The 20,951-nt window shown below is 38.2% G+C and overlaps 1 protein-coding gene across 5 annotated transcripts in view; it reads right to left on the bottom strand.

Moving 5' to 3' along the window:
- Window positions 1-3,350: 3,350 nt before the first annotated feature.
- LOC132378966 (paladin-like) overlaps window positions 3,351-20,951 on the bottom strand; it is a 278,270-nt gene continuing 260,669 nt past the window's right edge. For all 5 annotated transcript variants that reach the window (XM_059946356.1, XM_059946357.1, XM_059946359.1 and 2 more), the window contains one exon: window positions 3,351-5,730. In XM_059946356.1, the coding sequence (XP_059802339.1) occupies window positions 5,581-5,730 (150 nt within the window). In that variant the 3' untranslated portion in view covers window positions 3,351-5,580. The remainder of the gene's footprint in view (window positions 5,731-20,951) is intronic.

The raw sequence follows: 20,951 nt of genomic DNA, 5'->3' as shown, positions 1-20,951 counted from the left end.
AATCTTTGTGTTATTTGTAAACTTACTGCATACATTTCTCTGTTATATTACAAGAAAGAAACACGGAGGGGGAGGGTTAAACCTTGTTTGAGTTATGCCATGAGTGCAAAGGTTAATTCAAGCAGTTAATCACAAGCCTGATTGGATTCTTTGAGTAAATGACAAAACATTTCAATGAAGGAGAGCAGGAGATGTGTATATGGATTTCGGAAAGGCATTGGACAAGTTTCTCCATTGTAGGCTCATTCAGAATATCATGAGGCATGGTATCCAGGGAAACTTGGCTGTGTGGATTCAGAATTGGCTTGCCCACAGAATGCAGAGGGTGGTCGTAGAAGGAGTGTATGCTGTCTGGAGGTTGGTGACCAGTGGTGTTTTGCAAGGGTTGTACTAGGACCCCTGCTCTTTATGACTTTTATGAATGACTTGGATGAGGAAATGGAAAGGTGGGTTAGTAAGTTGACATGAAGGTTGCTGATGTTGTGGATAGTGTAGATGTTTGTCTTAGGTTACCATTAAATCTTGATAGCATGAAGAGCTGTGCTCAGAAGTGGCAGAAGGAGTTCAATCTAAAAAAAAAGTGTGAACTGATTCCCTTTGGAAGGTTGAAACTGGAGGTAGAATACAGGGTTAAAGGCAGGGTTCTTAGAAGAGTGGAGGACCAGTGGGATCTTGGGGTTCACATCCATAGATCCCCTCAAAGTTGCAGCGCAAGTTGATAGGGTGGTTAAGAATGCTTATGATGAGTTCAGGAGCCATGATGTACTACTGTAGCTCCATAAACACCTGGTTAGACCACACTTGAAGTATTGTATTCAGTTCTGGTCATGTTATTTTATAGAAATAATATGGAAGCTTTTGAAAGGGTGCAGATATTTACCAAAATGATATCTGAATCATAAAGCCTGTTTTATGAGGTTAGGTTGAATGAGCTAGTAGGGCTTTTCTCATTGGAGAGGAGGATGAGAGGTGATGATACTGATGTACTAGATAAAGAGGCATTGATCAAGTGGAATAAATAGCACATAAAAGGGGGCATAATTTTAAGACAGTGGAGGAGAAGTATTAAGGGGGATGTCGGGGCAGTTTTTTTTACACTGTGTAGTAGGTGCATGGAACGTGCTGCATGAGTGATGGCAGAGGCAGAATCATTAGGGATATTTAAGAACACAAGAGATTCTGCAGATGCTGAAAATTCAGAGTAACACCCACAAAATGCTGGAGGAAACCAGCATAAAAAGGTTGGGGGAGGGGAAGGAGGACTGGCTAGATGGTGATAGGTGAAGCCGAGTGAATGGGAAAGGTAAAGGGCTGGAGAAGGAATCTAATGGGGGAGCAGAGTGGGTCATGGGAAGAAGGAGAGGAGCCAGAGAAGGTGGTAGGCAGGTGAGGAGTATGAATTAAAGTGTTAGGTAGCATCTCTGCTCCATCAGCCAAAAGCAGAATCACCTGGTAGGCAATCATTTTAATTCCAATCCCCATTCCTGTTCCAACGTTTTGCCACCATGAGGCCACTCTCAAGGTGGAGAAGCAACACCTCATATTCCATCTTTGTAGCCTCCAACCTGATGGCATGAACAGTGATTTCTCCTTCTGATAATTTTTCTTTCCCTCTTCTTTCTGTCCCCCCTCTGACCTCTTACCTCTTCTCCTCACCTGCCTATCACCTCCCCCAGGTGCCCATCCTCTTCCCTTTCTCCCAAGGGATAGTCTTCTCTCCTCTCAGATTTCCTCTTCTCCAGGACTTTACCAGTCACTTTCTAGCTGGTCCTCCTTCCCCTCCCGCACCTTTTCATTCTGCCATCTTCCCCCATCCTTCTGAAGTAGGGTCTTGGCCCCAAAGATTGACTGCTGATTCAATTCCATGGCTGTCTAGCCTGCTGAGTTCCTCCAGTATTTTTCAGAGACTCTTTGGCTCAACATTAACAACATTAAAATCCTGTGAAATAATATTAAACCATAAAAGTATTTTTCTTTTTATCCTTTACTTGAAAATTAGCATTTGCAGATTTGTTTCTAACTTGGCAAAGAAATGACAAAGAAATGTCTATAAAACACAAAAATATCAGTCCTTCCATATATGCTGTAAGATTTGATTTTAATTTGTGTTTTCAAGATGTGAATTGAGAGAAATTGGCAGTCATTAAAAAGCACTTCATAAATCAAATAAATTACACATAACTTTTTTCGGTGTATTGAATTTATTTTTTGATTGTTAAGTGAGCACACCACACTAAAATGCATATGGCACCGTGTTGTATTGGCAGCATGGATTTACCCGACAAGATAAGTTATCAAATAATAACACTGTTATACACAATGAGCTGCACATAAAACCTAATACAAGTTCATTATATTTCATTTTTCCTTTGTGCTTCCAAATTAACAGCTCTGTGACCTAAGAGGTACGAAGCTTAAACAAGTCTAAGATATTTTCATTAAATTCATTTTTGTGTTGATTATTTAATGAGTAGCTTTAACTATACACAACTGAAGTAAAAACAAAAATCTGCATTTAAAACTTCCTTTTGAAGTACAACCAATAAGTATATTTAAAGAGCAGTGTTGATTGAAAGAAGAAATGCAATAGCTAGTTTGAACATGGCATGGACCCACAAAATGTGATAAGATTATCAGTTTTAGTAATGTCTGTGTTGGGACATTCAATGAATCCCTTTGCCTCCCTGAAATAGAAACTTCTTCATCACCAAAAGTATGAGATTTCAACTTAATGGGGCATGCAAAAAACTATCATCATTGCCACTGCATGCCCTCTCTATTGCATTTATTAGTTCATCTGGATTATATACTCAAGGCCCTTGATTGAAACTTTTACCCACAACCTTCCAACACTTTGACAGACTGTAATTCAAAGAACTTGAATTATAATATTCAAGCCCTATGTCTGACTACTACTTCTGGATTCTGTATCTGGAAATGAATGTAAAAAACACAATTTCCATGATTCCTTGTAACCTGCACTTATAAATAGAATAAAATATGATGGTACTTCTTTCTTTTTTAAGATGTGTTGTCCTTAATGTGAGCTGCCTCCATAGCTTCTAGATTTGAACTGTTTACTGGATCTCCAATTTTAAGTATTTATAGGGATAAAATACTTAATTAAAATAATGAATATTTGATTCTCGCCAATGCATGACAACACTTAAGATTGTTATTGACCGACTCCAGTAAGTTGCAAAACATGAGTGTCTGTCATTAAGTGGATGATATTGGAAGAATTGTAATTGTATTAATACAGAAGTCCTATGAAGTGTAAATTTTTTTGCTGTAATCTTTATTTTAAATAATTAATTCACAATTAAAACAAAATTGTTAATACTGAAATATGTAACATAATTTATTATTTTGTAACCAAGGATAATGTAATGAAGAAAAATTATCTGTTTGCAGTGATCTGGATAACACATTTGCTGCTGTTCAAACATTGTATCAAACTTTTGACGAATTACATATGACTGGAAACAGCTCCAATAATAAAAGAACACAAACAACCCGATTTACAAAACCAGCAGCACACTCACTTGAAAACAGCATTGAAGCTTGGAATGACTCACCAACTGGTGAAAATGTGGCAGCTGTTGCATCTAACATAAAAGGTAAATGAGCTTAAAGAGAAGAGAAGAAATACACGTGCAAGGTGTCATATGCTAATTTGGGAGCCAATGTACACGAAGAGTCTTGGTGACAAATTCTACATTGTGCAATAGCCCACTATCAAGTTCAACAAAAAGGACGCAGCAAGTATTTCTGGGTTCTTTAATGTCCATTTTATGTATTCCTAACTTCGCTCCCATACATCTGCTTCCCATTCCCAGCAGTCTCTGTGCTTCCACATAAATTCCAACTAAACCAATTGCCTGTGGCAAAATTCAGCACTGATCCTCACCAGCTGGAAAGCAAGGTATGTTATTATTTGGCAGAACTAAAACCTCTGCAGTGATTGCTACATATGCATGAAAATCATGGTTCCACAATCATTAATAATCCCTTCATTACTATGGAAAAGTATTCAGTGTCTCAAGTAGTAGCAACTGTTGAGTGGGAAAAGGCAGCCAAGCTCTTGCAAAATATGAAAACACAGAACTCATAATATCAATGTTAAGAATAAATCATTGAGGCTATTTCAGATATTGGACTTGACAATTATTATGATTTTACATTGCACTGAAAATGAATTTCTGGTTTAATGTTATTTTTTGCTAAATTGGAAAGCAGTATCTTCTGCTTTTGGTTTGATAGAGTAGTTGAAAGAACAATAAAGATAAATTATACAAATATAGCAGGTAGATTCTGTTGTTTTGGAAGAGAAAGTGGTTATGGGGAAGAAAGATGTAAGTTTCAATGTATCCACTACCATGAAGATTATTCATGATAACATATTTTAAATACATAAACTTTCTAAGTTTAGAAAAATAATCACAGTATTTACAATTTTATTTCAATATCAAAAGTATACTTATCATTTGACTAAGTCTTCAAAAGGATACTCAAGTCACCACCTCTTATTTTTAAATGAGCCATGTTATAGATCCAATGTAGTTTTTGAACTATTATGATTTTTTTTAAATGCAACTGTTGAAAAGATTTTGATTATGTTATACATTTAGCAAAAGCACAATTATATCCTTATTTAAAATCTATGCAGAAAAAAACATTGATTTTGATAACTCTCCTGCATTCAGCAACACTGGCATAAAACTGTACAAAACCAACCTGGTCTTCAAAAGAGTTCACTAGAGAGGAAAATAATGCATCTGGAATCCAGGCGCTAAAGTTAACAAATGCATATAATTTCAGTTGTGTCGTATGCTAAATGAATGCAACATATCCAGTGGAAGTTACTATACCACATTTGGAATTGAACATCACATTCAGTATCTAAAAATCGAAGTGACAATATACAAGTGTGATATGACATCTTATAAATTTAACATAGTTTACAATATCATGCATTACAGTCATGAAAAATTAAGGATGCACAGATATGTCAGTGGTAAACATTGAAAAAGGGAACGATGGATTCTACTTACAGAATTTGCTGTTTTCCTATTCAGTGATCTTTAATTAATATATCCCATAGTTACAATGAACATGCTGTTTAATACTTTAACCCTAGATCTATTTAGGTTACATACTAAATTGTAGTATTATTCTCTTCTGTGAAGGCCAACAATGCTACCTTATAGAGTTAGAAGACTATTATATTGATCACTGCCAACAATTAAATAACCTTAGGTATTAATGGAATTACTTAAATCCTATTGTTTTATTTTGGTTGAAGGGTTCTCTCACAAGCTACAAATACCTTGATGACCTGGTTTTTAAACTTTTATCATACATTATCAATGTTGGCTCCTTGCTATGTTAGTTTCAAAATTAATCGTACTGTACTGCTCTCCACAGCCCTGTCATTTTGATTGGAAATTTTATCCACTTGCCACTTTTCTCAGCGCTATTTGGCAAGGATAAATCAGGCAGTTCTAAAAACTTGGACAAGTAAATGTGTACAACCACTGACTAATCAGTAAGGTATCTGGTAAATTGCAACTCCAGAAACTAAATAAACTCTCCTCGGAATGGAAGTATATTCGTATTCTGTTGCAACCAGCGGTAGCATAGTTGAGACAGTGGTGTGTTTTCAGGCTCTTCAAATTCAAGGAACCCCAAGCGATTCAGGATCTCATAAACACCTGCTTTTGCAGCAACCTTAAAAATAAAATATACAAAGATGGTTTAATTGGGACAAAATTCAAGGGATTTTTTGACATTGCCTAATTATCAGTATGTTAAAATACCAGTGCTAACTGGAAATATCAAATGTCAGGACCTTTGCAAATTATTTTTTGTACCGTAACATGATTTAAATAGAATTACTTCTTATCAATGTTGAATAAATAAACCTTTGGATAAATAATGTAATTTCTAAGACATCAGTTATACATAAAATGATAGCCCACAAAGAAGCATCGCTGAACACACAGAAAAGTACAGTATATGGATGCTGTTCCTACAAATATCATTCATATTAGAACATATAAGGTTCTCCACAAGATGAGAAGATGAATGTACAAAGAATCTGGTACACTCTTAAACTGGTTCTTAACCTGGGGTCCCTAAACTTGGATGAGAAAAGAATTTGCATCTTTATTTTCATTAACCTCCAAATAAAATTTAGCTTTTCTTTCAATTATGAATATAGACAACAAGGCACAGTATTATTAGCAGCAGCAGTGACTTTGTCATCAATAGAAACCACAGATATTTTCATATCATGTTACAGTTGTTGGAAATATCTCAAAATATTGCTCATCTCTACTTTGAAATTACCATAGTTATTAGACCTGCTGCAAAGCAACAACTGCCTTCACACTGATGCCTTTAAAAATAAAATGTAATTCTAACTTGCCTGTATTTTAAATGTAAAGGCTTGTTATTTAATGCGTTAAAAAAGAAGCACATATATTACAATATCAGAAATGCTTTATAACTGTATTTCAATATAATTGGTTATTTTGTAATCCCATGTATTTTATTTTATATACTTAACTACATTATTCTGAGAAGGGATCCATAGGCTTCACCAGACTGCCAAAGGAGTCCATGACTTAAAACATTTTAAGAACCCCTGCTCTAGAACTAGGGGTCACTTTAAAAATAAAGGGTCATCTATTTAAAGCAGAGATGAAATAAAAACTGCTAATGTTTGGAACACTCTTCCACAAAGAGTGAAGAGATTTTGAACATTTGATTAAAGATGATCAAAAGTCATTGATGGATAGACAGGTATGTACAGTTGAGCTTGCATGCAGATGAGCTGTGATCTTGACTGGTGCAGTAACGTTGAGGGGTTGAGTGGCCTACTTCTGTTCCTAAATATATTTTTTTATGTTTAAGTACTATTAACAACAAAGGTAAATTTAATTTACCTTACAATATACTAATTGAAAATTAATTACAATGAATCCATATTTTTGTAAGACTGTTTTGTTGAAAATGAGGCCAAAGCTAATTTTGAAACTGATTTGATTGACCCATTGGCTAAAACAATGTTGGTATGGTAAATATCAGTTTGTGCAACTTCTAACTAAGTGGCAATAAAGTCATTGCCATTTGGAAACCATCAAAACTCATTACTTCAAAAAATGATCAGAAATTTATTAGTAGGTAGCTAGAAGGCAATGCTTATACATTCTAAAAGTCATAGCGTTTGTGGCTTCCACTATTCCCATAAAAATATCAAAATTCAAGAGAATATGACTGCATTACAACAGGGTTCCTCTAGGTCAGGAGATGGGGCATATCAGTTTTAAAGAGGAATTGCTTCTGTCAATAATTTTAGTTGACCTGAAGCAATGTTGATTAAATTACTACCCACCAGTATACAAATCTTGCTTACTCTGCTTAATGCCAAAGATAAATTTCAACCTAAACCAAAATCTAAAATAGAGATTTTATGCTATAAATGCTATAAGTAATCAGCAGGTCATCAGCATCTATGGAGAGTAAAACAGAGCAAATGTTTTCAAATCAATGACCATTATTAACAGGCCATTCAGCCCCTTGACAACCTTGTCATTCAATACAATCACACATGACCTTTTACCTCTGCATCACTTTCCTGTACTGATAGTATATATTAATATTAAATAATCCATCAATCTCTGTCCAGAATGTGTTCACCAAATGAGCTTCCATAACCTTCCTATGTAAAGATGCATTGCCCTCTGGATATTTTGGTTTACTCCTTCTCAAATATATCCAATTCTGTGCACTGAATTCTAAGTGTAGTGTCACTGGATTCTTGATTGGCTAAACTCACATCATCACCAATTTGTTCAAAGCCACGGAATAATTTTTTACGTACTACTTGACTTTCTAATTTCCTTCTGGGGCTGTATATTCATTTTAAGTGATTCCTGTACAAGGTACTCATATACCTCTGAACACCAATACATTTTAATCTCTCATTTTTAAAATGAATCTGCTTTTTAAATTTTTCTTTAGGCAAGGTAGAAATCTTTTTTCAATATTGTGTTCTATTTCCCATGTCCTTTGCCCATTCAGTTAGCTGCTCCATATTGCCTTAAAGTTTTGGCATCCTCCTCACAACTCTCAATGCCACATCTTTGTGTCATTGCCAAACTTAGATATACCGCACTTCATCTTCTCATTCAAATTATTATTATAACAATTGAGGCCCCTGATGCATTATTTTTAGCATTTCACCAGTCACGAATGCGAGAGATCAAGAAAACTCCCACGTGATTGATGTAATTGGACTGTTTTAATCTTTGAGGCAAATTATGCCTTTTGGCCAATAGGAGTGTCTAATATCTTTGTGTCATTGCACCTGGGGAAAGATATGGAGGAAAGATCATTGTGTGCCTGAGAGCTAGAAGGCTGAGAAGGCTAGATTGTAGCAACAGGAGGAAGTGGTTTTAATGGTCCTCTACATTTCATTCTGGCTTCTTTCTTCGGTAATGGGCTCTCGAGGCTGCTGGTACGTGCCAAGGATCAGCTGGTGTTCTCTGAGTGCTTTTATATTTTAAAGGTTACTTCGTTCTCAAAATTGCACTTCAGGCAGATACTGTGTTTAACTGTTTAAATATGGACACATGATTTTATTTTGTTCAGAGATTAACAGTATAACAATAGTCCTGAGTAATGGTGTGATGACTGAAATGGTTCATTTCCTAACAGGTATGAGTACAAGAAATATGGCCTTTTAAAAATTGCCTTTCTCATGCATATCATTCCCAAGAGCTCCCTGGTCCCTTGCCGGTGGCCTTTGGAAGACAGGGATTCATCCACAGGGTCATTCAGTGCAAAGCAGCCACTTAGTCAGAAAAGCCTGCACTGCCCAGCTTCTTGCCGATCTGCTGGGAAGTGCTGCCCCTTTGGGAGGTAGACTCTGAGTGTATCTTGAAGAAATGGTGTGCTCCCAGCAGTGAATTCAGCCAGTCATAAGTGGACCTGCCCAAAAGATTTTCACATTCAAATTGAGAATGTATTAAAGGTCAGGAGCTTAATAAATTGAATTATATAGAAATACAGACAGTTGGCTAGAGTGGATTGAGTAAAAATGATTGGAAGATAACAGATGAACTACTGGAGCTGTTTAAGAAAATATACGTAAAGTTAATAAAAATATCAGTCATTTACTGAACACTTTGGATTCAGTGACCATAATTCTATTAGATTTAAGCTAGTTATGGAGAAGGATATGACTAGGTTAAGGTCCTAAACCTGAGCACAGCATATTTTGGAACTATTAGGGAAAATTTTGCTGTAGTTGAAAGGGCAAGACTGCAGAAAAAGGGTGTCGGCAAAGTGGGAAGTTTCTGAAAGTATGTTGTCAAGATTTCAGTCTGATTGTTTCTGTTAAGGTGAAGGGGTAGGCCGGCAGGTTTTGGGAACCCTGGTTGATGAGATATTGAAGCTCTGCCTAAGAGGGAGGCATAGACTGTACACAAGTAAATGGGAATCTCTTCGTGACTATAAGAAGTGTAGGAGTGCACTTAAGAGAAAAGTTAGGAAGGCAGGATCCAGCAAGCAAGATGGGGCAAATTGCCAAGATGTTATATATTAAGAGTCAAAGGGTAGCAAAGAAGAGAATAAGTCCCTTAAATATCAGCATGGCCATCTGTATGTGGAATCACAGGAAATGGGTGAAATTTTAAATTAAGATTTCTTTTCAGTTTCTGCTGTGGAGAAAATGATGGAGGCTAAGGAAATGTGAGAAATGAATGGTGTCTTCAACCATGTATGAATTAGCAAAGAGGTAGTGGAGGCATTTAAGTGCATTAAGGTGGATAAATCTCCAAGTTATGCATCCTTAGGCCTTGTGGGAAGTTAGAGAGGTAATTGCAGAAGCATTTGTAGAGAACTTTGCTTAATTTCAGACCTCAGGTCAGGTTCTGAAAGGAGTGAAGAGTGTGGTTAATGTGCAGCCGTGCCATTGTTTCAAAAGAACAACATAAACAAGCAGGAAGTTACAGGCCAGTGAGTTTGACATTGGTGGTAGTTAAATTGCTGGGAGCCACGGGAGGAATACTGAGGGACAGATCCCACCAATATTTTGGAAGGCAGGGTCTGATTCAGAACAGTCAGCACGCTATGGGAAGTCATGTTTGACAAATCTCTTGGAGTTCTTCAAGGAGGTAACCAAAAGGGTAGATTAGGGGTTCCCAATCTTTTTTATGCCATAGACACCTACTATTAACTGAGGGGTCTGTGGACTCCAGATTGGGAACCCTTGATGTAGATAAAGATAGGGCAGTGTGTGTTGTGTATCTGGACTTTGGCAAGGCCTTTAAAAATGGCCCTCATGGCAGACTAGTCAGGAAGGTGGGATCCACTACAGATGCTAGTTTGGATTCATAACTGGCTCAGTGGTGGGAAGCAGAGGGTAATAGCTGATGGCTGTTTCTCAGATTAGAAGCCTGTGTTGAATGGTGTGTCACTGAGGTTTGTGCTGGGAACTTTGTTGTTCCTAATTTTTATAAATGATTTTGATATGAATATACAAGGCAGGGTTTCTAAGCTGGCAGTTGATACAAAAATAGGTGGTTTTGTAGATAGTGTAGAAGGCATGAAAAATTACAGGGAAAATTTAATCAGCTAGATATGATGATTGGCAAATGTATTTCAACCCAGATAAATGTGAGTTATTGCATTTTGGGAGATCAAACTAAGCTAAGACTTGTACAATGAATGGTAGGGCTCTAGGAATGTTATGGAACAGAATACAAAACTGTAAATGATGTCACAGATTGATAGGGTGATGAAGAAAACATTTAGCTATTTGCTCACTGAGTGTAGAAGTTGGGAGGTTATGTTGCAGTTTTATAAGATGTTGGTGAGGCCACTCTTGGAGCAATGTGTACAGTTTTGGTCACCTTTTTGGAGGAAACATGCTATTAAACTAGAAGGAATGCTAAAAAGATTTACTAGGATGTTACCTGGACTTTCTGGGGGCCTGAGTTACAACGGGAGGTTTCATAGACTAGCATTTATTCCTTGGAATGTAAGAGATTGAGGGGTAACCTTAAAGAGGCATAGGCATATAGCCTTTTTGGCAGGGAGGGGATGTTAAAGGAAATGCACAGATTTAAGATCAGAGTGGGGACTTGAAAGGAACATCAGAAGCAGCATAATCAGAATCATGTTTTCATCACTCTTATATGACACTGCATTTTTGAGGCAGCAGCAGTACAGAGTAATGACACAAAATTGCTATAGATTATTCTTTTCTGTAGTATTTGTTTATTTTGTAATGATGCAGTGTTCGTGGACCAATCAGAGATCTGATGGCAGAGGGGAAGAAGCTGTTTCTGAATCATTGATTGTGGGTCTTTAGGCTCCTGTATCTCCTCGCTAACAATAGTAAAGAGAAGAGGGCATACCCTATATGCTGAGGGCCCTTAATGACTGTTGCCACTTTCATAAGGCAGCACCTCCTGAAGATGCCCTTGATGGTAGGGAGGATTGTGCCCATGATGGAGCTGACTGGTCCACAGTCTTTTGCAGCCTCATGTGATCTTCTGCATTGGAGGCTTATGCTGTGATTCAACCAGTCAGAATGCTGTCCAACAAACACCTATAGACATTTGATGATATTCCATATCTCCCCAAATTAAGCAGAGTAACTAGAATGCCTCTCATGCAAAGGATGGAGCACATTTGGAGTGAACTGCCAGAAGAAATGGTTGAGGTGGCACATTAGCAACTTTAAAAGCCACCTAGATCAACATGGATAGGAGAACTATAGACGCCATGGGCCAAACTCAGATAGAACTAATTAGCTGAACAACATAGTTGGCATGGATGAATTGGGCAGAAGGGCCTACTTCCATAGTGTATGACCATGTGGAGTTGGAGACAGAGTCTGGTGAATTATAGATGGAGGCAAACAAAGAAGAGAAAAATGAAAGGCTCATCGAGTTATGTGTGTGTAGGGGGTGGGGGGGGTTTGGAAGATTGTTAAGGTTGTTGACAGCTGCTGGAGAGAAATAAGTAAAGAACTAGTGCTGTAATCTGATACATAAAGGAAATGATCATGAGAACCATTAAGTAACAGAACCAGATTGGGTGGTTGGGGGTAGGGGTAGTCTGTGGGTGAATTGTATGGTAGTGGGTGCATTGAACCGAGACGAGTATGGGGATGAGCAGTGGAGTGGGGTGGGGGCTGATGTCTGCTGATTTTTTTCCAGTAGTTTGTTTGTTACTCCAGATTTTAGCATGTGCACTCTTGTGTCTCCTAAAAACAGACAGACTTTCTTAGAGTTTATAACAGGGAATGTTGGTTGATGAAACTGGGAAATTGATAATGGGGAAATAAGGAAATGGCAGGGATTTGTTATCAAATATTTTGTGCCAGTCTTCATTTTGGGAGATACTAAAAGTAATAGTAATGAAAAATCTGTGAACAAGTTAATTTGCCCTAGGGATAATATTTTAAGTTAAATTAATAGAAGTAGGGCCTGACTGACCGCCTGGTTGTGATGGCTTGGATTCTTGAATTCTACAAGATGCTACTGCAGAGACCAAAAATACATTGATTGAGATCTTCCAAAATTCTTAAGTATGGAAGGATCCTCATCTAAGGAAAATGGTAAGGAAATATAAGAAACTATACATCAGTTAGTCTAAAACAGGTCTTTGGGAATTTGATGGAATCCATTATAAAGTAATGAGGAACAGAGGACTTTGATGTGCAAGTGCAAAGATCTCTCAAGGTGGTATCTTATGTTAGATAGGAAAGAAGACAAATGGAATGCTAGCCTTCATTTGATGATATGTAGACTCTAACAGCAGTGATGTTATGATAAAAACATTCTAAAAGACTTGTGAAGCAACACCTGAAATATTGTGTGTAGCTTTGGTGTTACTTTGGCATAGAAAAAGTGTAATTGCTTTGGAGAGTAAGTGCAGAGATTCACCATAATGTTACATAACAACCAATCTGCTGGAAGAATTCAGTGACTGAGTTGTAACTGTGGAAGTGTGATGGATATTCACTTCTTGTCTCATGTTTGCTAATCTTGGCTTTCTAAACCCAACAGCTGCCACTTGTGAGAATGAACAGTTGTAAGTAAACTTGCAACTAATACTTTGTTTAGTTTCTGGTTGTAAATGGAAGTCAGTCTTTGGTTCTTAAAATGTAAATTGCAAACAGCAATCAGCTTGAAGTTAAAAACTCAGCTTTGAAAACACACTCTGTTTGTAGCATAGGTGCCCTGTCTGTAGTATACCACGGCAGCTGCTTTATTATTGCACAAAGATGTAATATAAGGCAATGGGTTGTTTATCTTGGCTTGTTTCAAACTGACAAATGGATAATATCATTCAGCATATCAATAACTGATCTATTAATGTTTGGAATTTTATGTATTCAAGGAAGTTGGCTTCACAGTGTAATTATGACCCATGACTGTTAAGCTTAGGTCTTTGTCTCCAAGATTCTTTTAAGACTACTTGCGTTAAAAAGGAAATCCAAGGAAATATCATCTAAATGTGATTCACCCAAGTGGTGGAAAAGGGTATAAATGTAGAGTGCAATTCAGCCTTATTAGGAATGGAGTAGGAACATCAAGAAGCATAGAAGAAACATATCCATCTCTGCAACAGACAATTCATTCATCTGCATCTTTGACATGTCTTTTTAATTTATAGGAAATGTGCCTGTTTTGGAAATCCTTTGTCCTTTATGCTTTGTATTTTAGAAATTGTTTTGTTTTAGAAATGGTTTTTAATTTGGGAAACATTTAAGATAGAAATCTTCTGTGAACTTTAAATGTGTTTTGAGAATGCTATTTGGATTTAAACATGAATCACTGAAAATAAATGATCTGTATTTTGACCTACTTTGTTAGCTGGAAATATCTTTTTCTTAGTAGGCAGAGGGGACCCACCCCTCAAATAGCGGGTATTGGCAGCTACACTGGCTGTGAATTTGTGAATTAGTGAATTAGTGAATTAGTCTTTGAAGATTGGGTAGTTACAGTATAATCTCCCTGCAGTGACAGTACTTGTGGCTATATACATCTGATAGCGCTTAAGGTCTTCATCTGTATTTGAAACTTTGTGGTCAGCAAACCCAATACTATCACATGAGGAAAGGAATTATTGGTGTTTTGGGCTGTAATCCAGCATCAGGATATTTAATGCCTCTCCTTCAGATGCTCCTTGACCCGCTCAGTTCATCCAGCAGGCTGTTGCTACAGATTTCAACATCCATAATCTCTTGTGTCTTTGACAAAATATTCCTTTAGGTAATTGGGATTGTCCCAGTTATGAGGAGAGTGGATAGGCGGGCTGGTTTTCATTAAACTAGAGCAGGCTGGAGTGGGGGGGGGGGGGGGTAGGAGGGAATCTGATAAAATTTTGTGGGGCATAGTTAGTAGTAAATTCTTCCCCATAGTAGAAATGTATTTAACTAAAAAGCATTATTTTAACATGAGAAACAACAAGCAGGATAGACAAAGAAGAATTGGTTGATGTTGTGGACTTGGGTTTTCAGAAGGCCTTTAGAGCAAAAATTAGTGAGAAGTTAGAGGATTGGGAAGCTTTAAAATACCAACAGAAGTCTGCTAAACCGGAAGTCACAATGAGGCCACACTCAGGTTGGAGGAGCAACACCTTGTATTCCATCTGGGTAGCTGCCAAACTGATGGCATGAACATTGATTTCTCAAACTGCTGGTAATACCCTCCCCACCACCACCCCTCCTTCACCATACACAGCCTGTGAAGGTGATTTGAGGCACAACATTATTAGATGAGCAATCTTAAATTACCAAGGCATAGAATGCTTTGGGCCAAATGGCTCTCTCTAAGCTATAAGACTCTATAAGTAGCAGCAAGATATTCAGCAACATGTGAAACTTAACTTAAGCAGAGTAAATTTATTTCAATCAAAGAGAAATAATGCTTGGATAAATGGGAACCATAAAATGGAAATGTAGGATTTAAAAGTACGAATGAAAAAAAATATTGGTCTACTGCTTTCTCAATACCTATCATATGTTTAATTTTGACAGTTTCCAAATCTGTTTCTGGCAACATTCTATTGTATTACTGATGTGTTAAATTATTAAACATTTCAACTGCTTTCAGCATTTTAATTGGTGGAGGCACTTTTCTTCCAGATTCAAATGAGAATATGAGAATTATAATTATCTCTGAATGAGAATGTGCAGGGTTTGTAAGTTAGCTGGGAGAGCACCGAAAAATCCAGAAAAATAAACACTGAGAAAATTCTGGGATCAGGGCAGTGTATCTGGTCCTGCACAGAGGTACATTTACACAAACAAAAGCACGCTGGCATATGCTGTAGACTGCATTCTCCCTCACCCATCTATCTCTTAACCCTTCCCTCTAAGTCACCTGGCTGTTCCGTCTCTTAAGCTTCCTTTTTTCTGTGTTGTTGTTCAGAAGCCTGAGCGGAATCCACTGACTCTACAAGGACCCTGCCATCTCTTTCTTATAATTGTAGTATGCATACAGTATATTCCTTCCAAAAATTCCTCAGTAGCTAGAAGACTGGTAGTTGTCAATTGGTGTGACTCTTTAAGGGAGACTTCTGGAGACTACTGGAGATCAAAGCTGTGAACAAATTGGTACTAAAATAGGAAATTTGAACCTTAACACCCACTGTTTTTTAAACATAACACTACACGAGGGAGCTCTTGAACACTGTTTTGGAATAGGCACTAATAAATTCAAGTATTTTAAGAGCTTCTTTAAAACAGCACTAAGGAATTGTTAATAGTGTTTCAACACTAGGAAAACAATGCTGTCAGATTTCCAGGCTGATCTATTTAAATACAAGATACTTTGTACCTAGCCACTTAGAGTAATGTGGTCACTAGGTCATTCTGTCTGGCTTATTGGGCTGTCACTAAACAATCTTTTATTTTTGTATCAAGTACTATTTCTCTGGTTGAGGATTGAGAGTCACGGGGATAAGGTTTCAGGTAACCTGATCCCATCCATCTGCCAGCACTATTCAGAATCAGGCACTGAATAGCAGATATACAGTGACTGGGTTACCCCATCACCTATTGGAAAGAGTTTTTCTATTTCTCCACAGACTATGCAATTGTAAGTTGGTGTCAAGAGTTATAAACTCTATACTAAAGCCCAGCTAAATTACCACAACATCTATGTTGTAGTTTTCTTTATTGTGATGAAAGTTATCACTGATTAAAATCCATGGATTAAAACAATTAGATCAATTAGAAAATACTTAACTTACAACATATTTTCTCTGCTTTTCTGCACTTAATTTATCTTTGGAAGATTGCCAAGAGGCAGGCAAGTTAAACAATCTAACATCTTTTTCACATCAGCCAACCTTACTGAACTAGTTATTGAATCTCAGTAAAAATCACCAACTTTGGCTGAAAGCCCAAAAACAATCAGTTCAGTCTAATACCTTGAGAATAATTTTACAAAATTTATATTCCTAGCACTATCCTTTGCCTCTAACAACCGTCTGTATGGGATCCAAGTGAGCATCAATCATGAATTTCTAACTTGCCAAATTTAATGTACAACTTACCATTTAAGATGGAAAATCATGTGGGCCAGGCCTGACATGCTCCACATACATATATTCATAAAAGTACTTTCAGCTTCTACATTTAATTATGCTTATTTCTATAGTATTAGTTAAACGGGAATGGGGTCATATATTGGAGGGAAATCAGAAATTGCTATGTTCTCTATTTCACTAAAAAATGGCTCACTCCCCTCCTGCTCCTCCTCCACCCCCCACACATATGTATGTATACACACACACACACACTCTCTCTCCTCTCTCTCTCTCTCTCTCTCTCTCTCTCTCTCTCTCTCTCCTCTCTCTCTCTCTCCCTCTCCCTCTCTCCCTCTCTCTCTTTTAATCCACCTGATGCGCCAGGTGGTTCTATCAGGAAATGGAAGAGGTTGCAGGATATGCTTCATGATAAACTCATCGTGGTGCTTGATCGTAGTAGTCTTACTTTACTCTTGTTCTACTGACCTGGAACATCTAATGATTAAGTGCCAATTGTTCTTCCTGAGAGAGTTCTTCACTGTGAACCTGACTGCAGTTTATGTCAAGCTAAGATTCAATGTATTGTGATCTACGATTAATAATCAAGAAACAGTCTACCCTGACATCTTTCACATCCTTGCTGGGGACCTTAATCAGGCTAGCTCTGCCAACTACCATAAGCACATTACCTGCAGCACCAGAGGACCCAACACACTCAACCACTACCATCAAAATCTACCGTTCCATTGCTCTACCATATTTCAGGAAATCTGATCATCAGGCTGTCTTCCTTCTTCATGCATATAGGCAGAAACTAAGAGCAAGGCACCAGAGGTAAGGACGACAAGGAGGTGGTCAGGAGAGGCACAGGAGCAACTATGGGACTGTTTTAAGTTCTTGGACTGGGCCATGTTCAAAGACTCATCAGAATATCTGAATGAATTTCCATTGTCTTACAGGTGATAAGGACACAGTTAGCTTTGGAATTTATTTTCTTAAATCTCTCCATTATTTCTACCTTTCGTCATTCCTTAAGATTAACTTTAAAAATCACCCTTTTAGTGTGTTCTGGTGCCGTATTTTGTTAATTCTTCTGTAAAAATTAGATGTGTTGCCTAAAGACCTACTCCAACAAAGAGTTTATCTACTACCCCTTCATATTCATTGGCATTATCATTGCTGAATCGCCATAACAAAATCCTGAGTGTAGATATTGATCATAAATATTGCAGTAGCAAGACTTTGAAAATACTGTGGAAAAGAATTTACTTTGTCCTCCAGCATAGCTTTTCCATCCTGTACAGGAGACTATGGAATACTCTCCTCTTCCTTAGATGACTTGACCCCAATAGTGCTCATCATCTAGCCCACGTAATTTGTATCCCATCCACACCTGCACCGCCATTCAGTATGATCATGGCTGAACATCCAACTCAGAACCCTGTACCTGCTTTCTCTCCATACCCCCGATCCCTTTAGCCACAAGGGCCATATCTAACCTCCTCTTAAATATAGCCAATGAACCGGCCTCAACTGTTTCCTGTGGCAGAGAATTCCACAGATTCACCACTCTCTGTGTGAAGAAGTTTTTCCTCATCTCGGTCCTAAAAGGCTTCCCCCTTATCTTTAAACTGTGATCCCTCATTCTGGACTTCCCCAACATCGGAAACAATCTTCCTGCATCTAGCCTGTCCAATCCCTTTAGAATTTTATACGTGTCAATAAGATCCCCCCTCAATCTTCTAAATTCCAGTGAGTATAAGCCTAGTCGATCCAGTCTTTCTTCATATGAAAGTCCTGCCATCCCAGGAATCAATCTGGTGAACCTTCCTTGTACTCCCTCTATGGCAAGAATGTCTTTCCTCAGATTAGGGGACCAGAACTACACACAATATTCTAGGTGCAGTCTCACCAAGGCCTTGTACAACTGCAGTAGAACCTGCAGTAGAAGGGGGAGGGAATTACCCATCTACCGTCTGGGTAGCCTCCAGCCTGGTGGTATGAACATTGAATTCTGGTAATTCCCTCCCCCTCCCCCTTCCCCTATCCCAGGTCCCTCTCTGCCTCTCTCCCCTTTCAACTTTCTGCTTCTTTATCTCTACAGTTCTTCCATGCTTATTCCCCCCCCCCCTTATCTCTCCTCTGATTGGTTTTCCACCTGGCGCCTCTAGGCCCTACCCCCTCCCTTATCTCTATTACTGGGCTTCGGACCTCTCTTCCCCTCCCCACCCCCCATTCCTGAACGGTCTTGGCCCAAAACGTTGGCTACTCTTTTCTCACGGATGTTGCCTGACCTGCTGAGTTCTTCCAGCGTTGTGTTCGTATTCCTACAGGCTCCGGGACCAACTGCAGAAATGAACTGGCATTATGCGTGTGAACTCTCATGAACTTTAGTTCTGTGTGTTACTTGTTTACTTTTATTGTTTGCACGATTTGTTCTTCTTTCACACATTGTGTGTTTTGATCTTATTTTAATGGGTTCAATTTGATTTGCATATGCCTGTAAGAAGATGAATGTCAAGGTTGTTTGTGATATGCATACTTTAGTAATAAATGTACTTAGAACTTTGACAAGAACACCGGGTGCAAGAGTATGCCAGAGCCTGTAAGTTCTCCTTTAAGTCATAACTTGAAAATGTATTAACGTTTCAGGACCATGGAACCCTCTACCATATACGAGTATGAAGTACTTTCACTGGACAGACTGCGGCAGTTCATAGTGGTAGCTCACTCTCAATTACTCGAGTGGTTGGGAAATGGGCAATCAGTTGGTGTTAGGAAATTGCCAATTTCACATAAATGAATAAAACATTTACTATGTTAAGGACACTCCTTTTATATTTGATGTAATAAGATGGTAATTTCTCAAAGCTGCTCCCACTCTGCCAGTCCATTCTATACAGAAGTGCAGTGGATACTCTATTTGTGCATTTGGACAGGATTCCCAAATTACCTCGACATAGCTGGAACAGGACTAATATCTTTTTACAACTCAGTATCCAACTGGACACTTTGAGGCTGAAATGCAGAACTGGGCTGAGAAGTGGCAGATGGAGTTCAACCCAAATAAATGTGAAAGTGGTTCATTTTGGTAGGTCAGATTTGAAGACAGAATATAATATTAATGATAAGATTCCTTGCAGTGTGGAGGATCAGAGATCTTTGGGTCTGTGTGCATAGAACACTCAAAGCTGCAGCGCAGGTTGACACTGTTGTTAAGAAGGCGTATGGTGTGTTGGCCTGCATCAGCCATGGGATTGAGTTCAAGAGCCGTGAGGAAATGTTACAGCTATATAAGGCCTTATTTAGACCTCACTTGGAATACTGTGATCAGTTCTGGTTACCTCAGAACTGGAAGGAAGGATGTGGATACTACAGAGACAGTGCAGAGGAGATTTACAAAGATGTTGCCTGGATTGGAGAGCATGCCTTATGAGAATAAGTTGAGTGAATTTGGCCTTTTCTCCTTGGAACGACAGAGAATGAGAAGTGACTTGAAAAGAGGTGTATAAGATGATGAGAGACATTGATTGTGTGGACAGCCAGAGGCTTTTTCTCAGGGGTGAAATGGCTAAAACAAGGGTGCATAGTTTTAAGGTACTTGGAAGTAGGTACAAGGGGGATGTCAGAGGTAAGTTACTCACACAGAGAGTGGTGGGTGTGTGGAATGCACTGCCAGCGATGGTGGTGGAGGCGGATACAATAGGGTCTTTTAAGAGACTCTTAAGATAGGTACATGGAGCTTAGAAAAATAGAGAGCTATATGGTAGGGAAATCCTAGGCAGTTTCTAGAGTAGATTACATGGTCAGCACAACCTTGTGGTCCAAACGGCCTGTAATGTACTGTAGATTTCTGTTTCTGTGTAACACTTTAAGGCTTGCAAGAAATCATCCTTATTCTAAATTTTATTTACAAATACAGCGCCTTGAGAAAGTATTCAGCCCCAAACCCTTTGTTCATATAAATTATTATTACAACCATGGATTTTGATCAATTTAATTGAAAAATTGTATGCATGAATAACATACTCCTTTTTTGACAGTAGAAAAGAGGAAAAACTGTAAAGCATGAAAAATTAAAAATACAAAAACTGAAATGTTAGCATTTCAGAAGTATCCATCCCCCTTTGCTCAGAACTTACTTAAACCACCTCTCGCAACTATCACAGCCAGTAGTGTTTTAAGATAAATCTCTATTAGCTTTGCACAACGTGATGGAGCAATGTTTGCCTATTGTTCCTTGCAAAATTGCTCAAGCTGTGCCAGACTGGTTGGGGAGCAGTGGTGGACAACAATCTTGAAGTTTTGCCAGAGACGTTCGATCAGATTGCCAGGACTTTGACTCAAGGACATGAACTTTCTTCATTTGAAGCCACTTTTGAACTGCCATT

The sequence above is a fragment of the Hypanus sabinus genome, chromosome 21, assembly GCF_030144855.1.
Source record: "Hypanus sabinus isolate sHypSab1 chromosome 21, sHypSab1.hap1, whole genome shotgun sequence".
Lineage (NCBI taxonomy): Eukaryota > Metazoa > Chordata > Chondrichthyes > Myliobatiformes > Dasyatidae > Hypanus > Hypanus sabinus.
The sequence above is the reverse complement of the archived record's forward strand: the minus strand, read 5'-3'. Positions and strand labels throughout refer to the sequence as shown.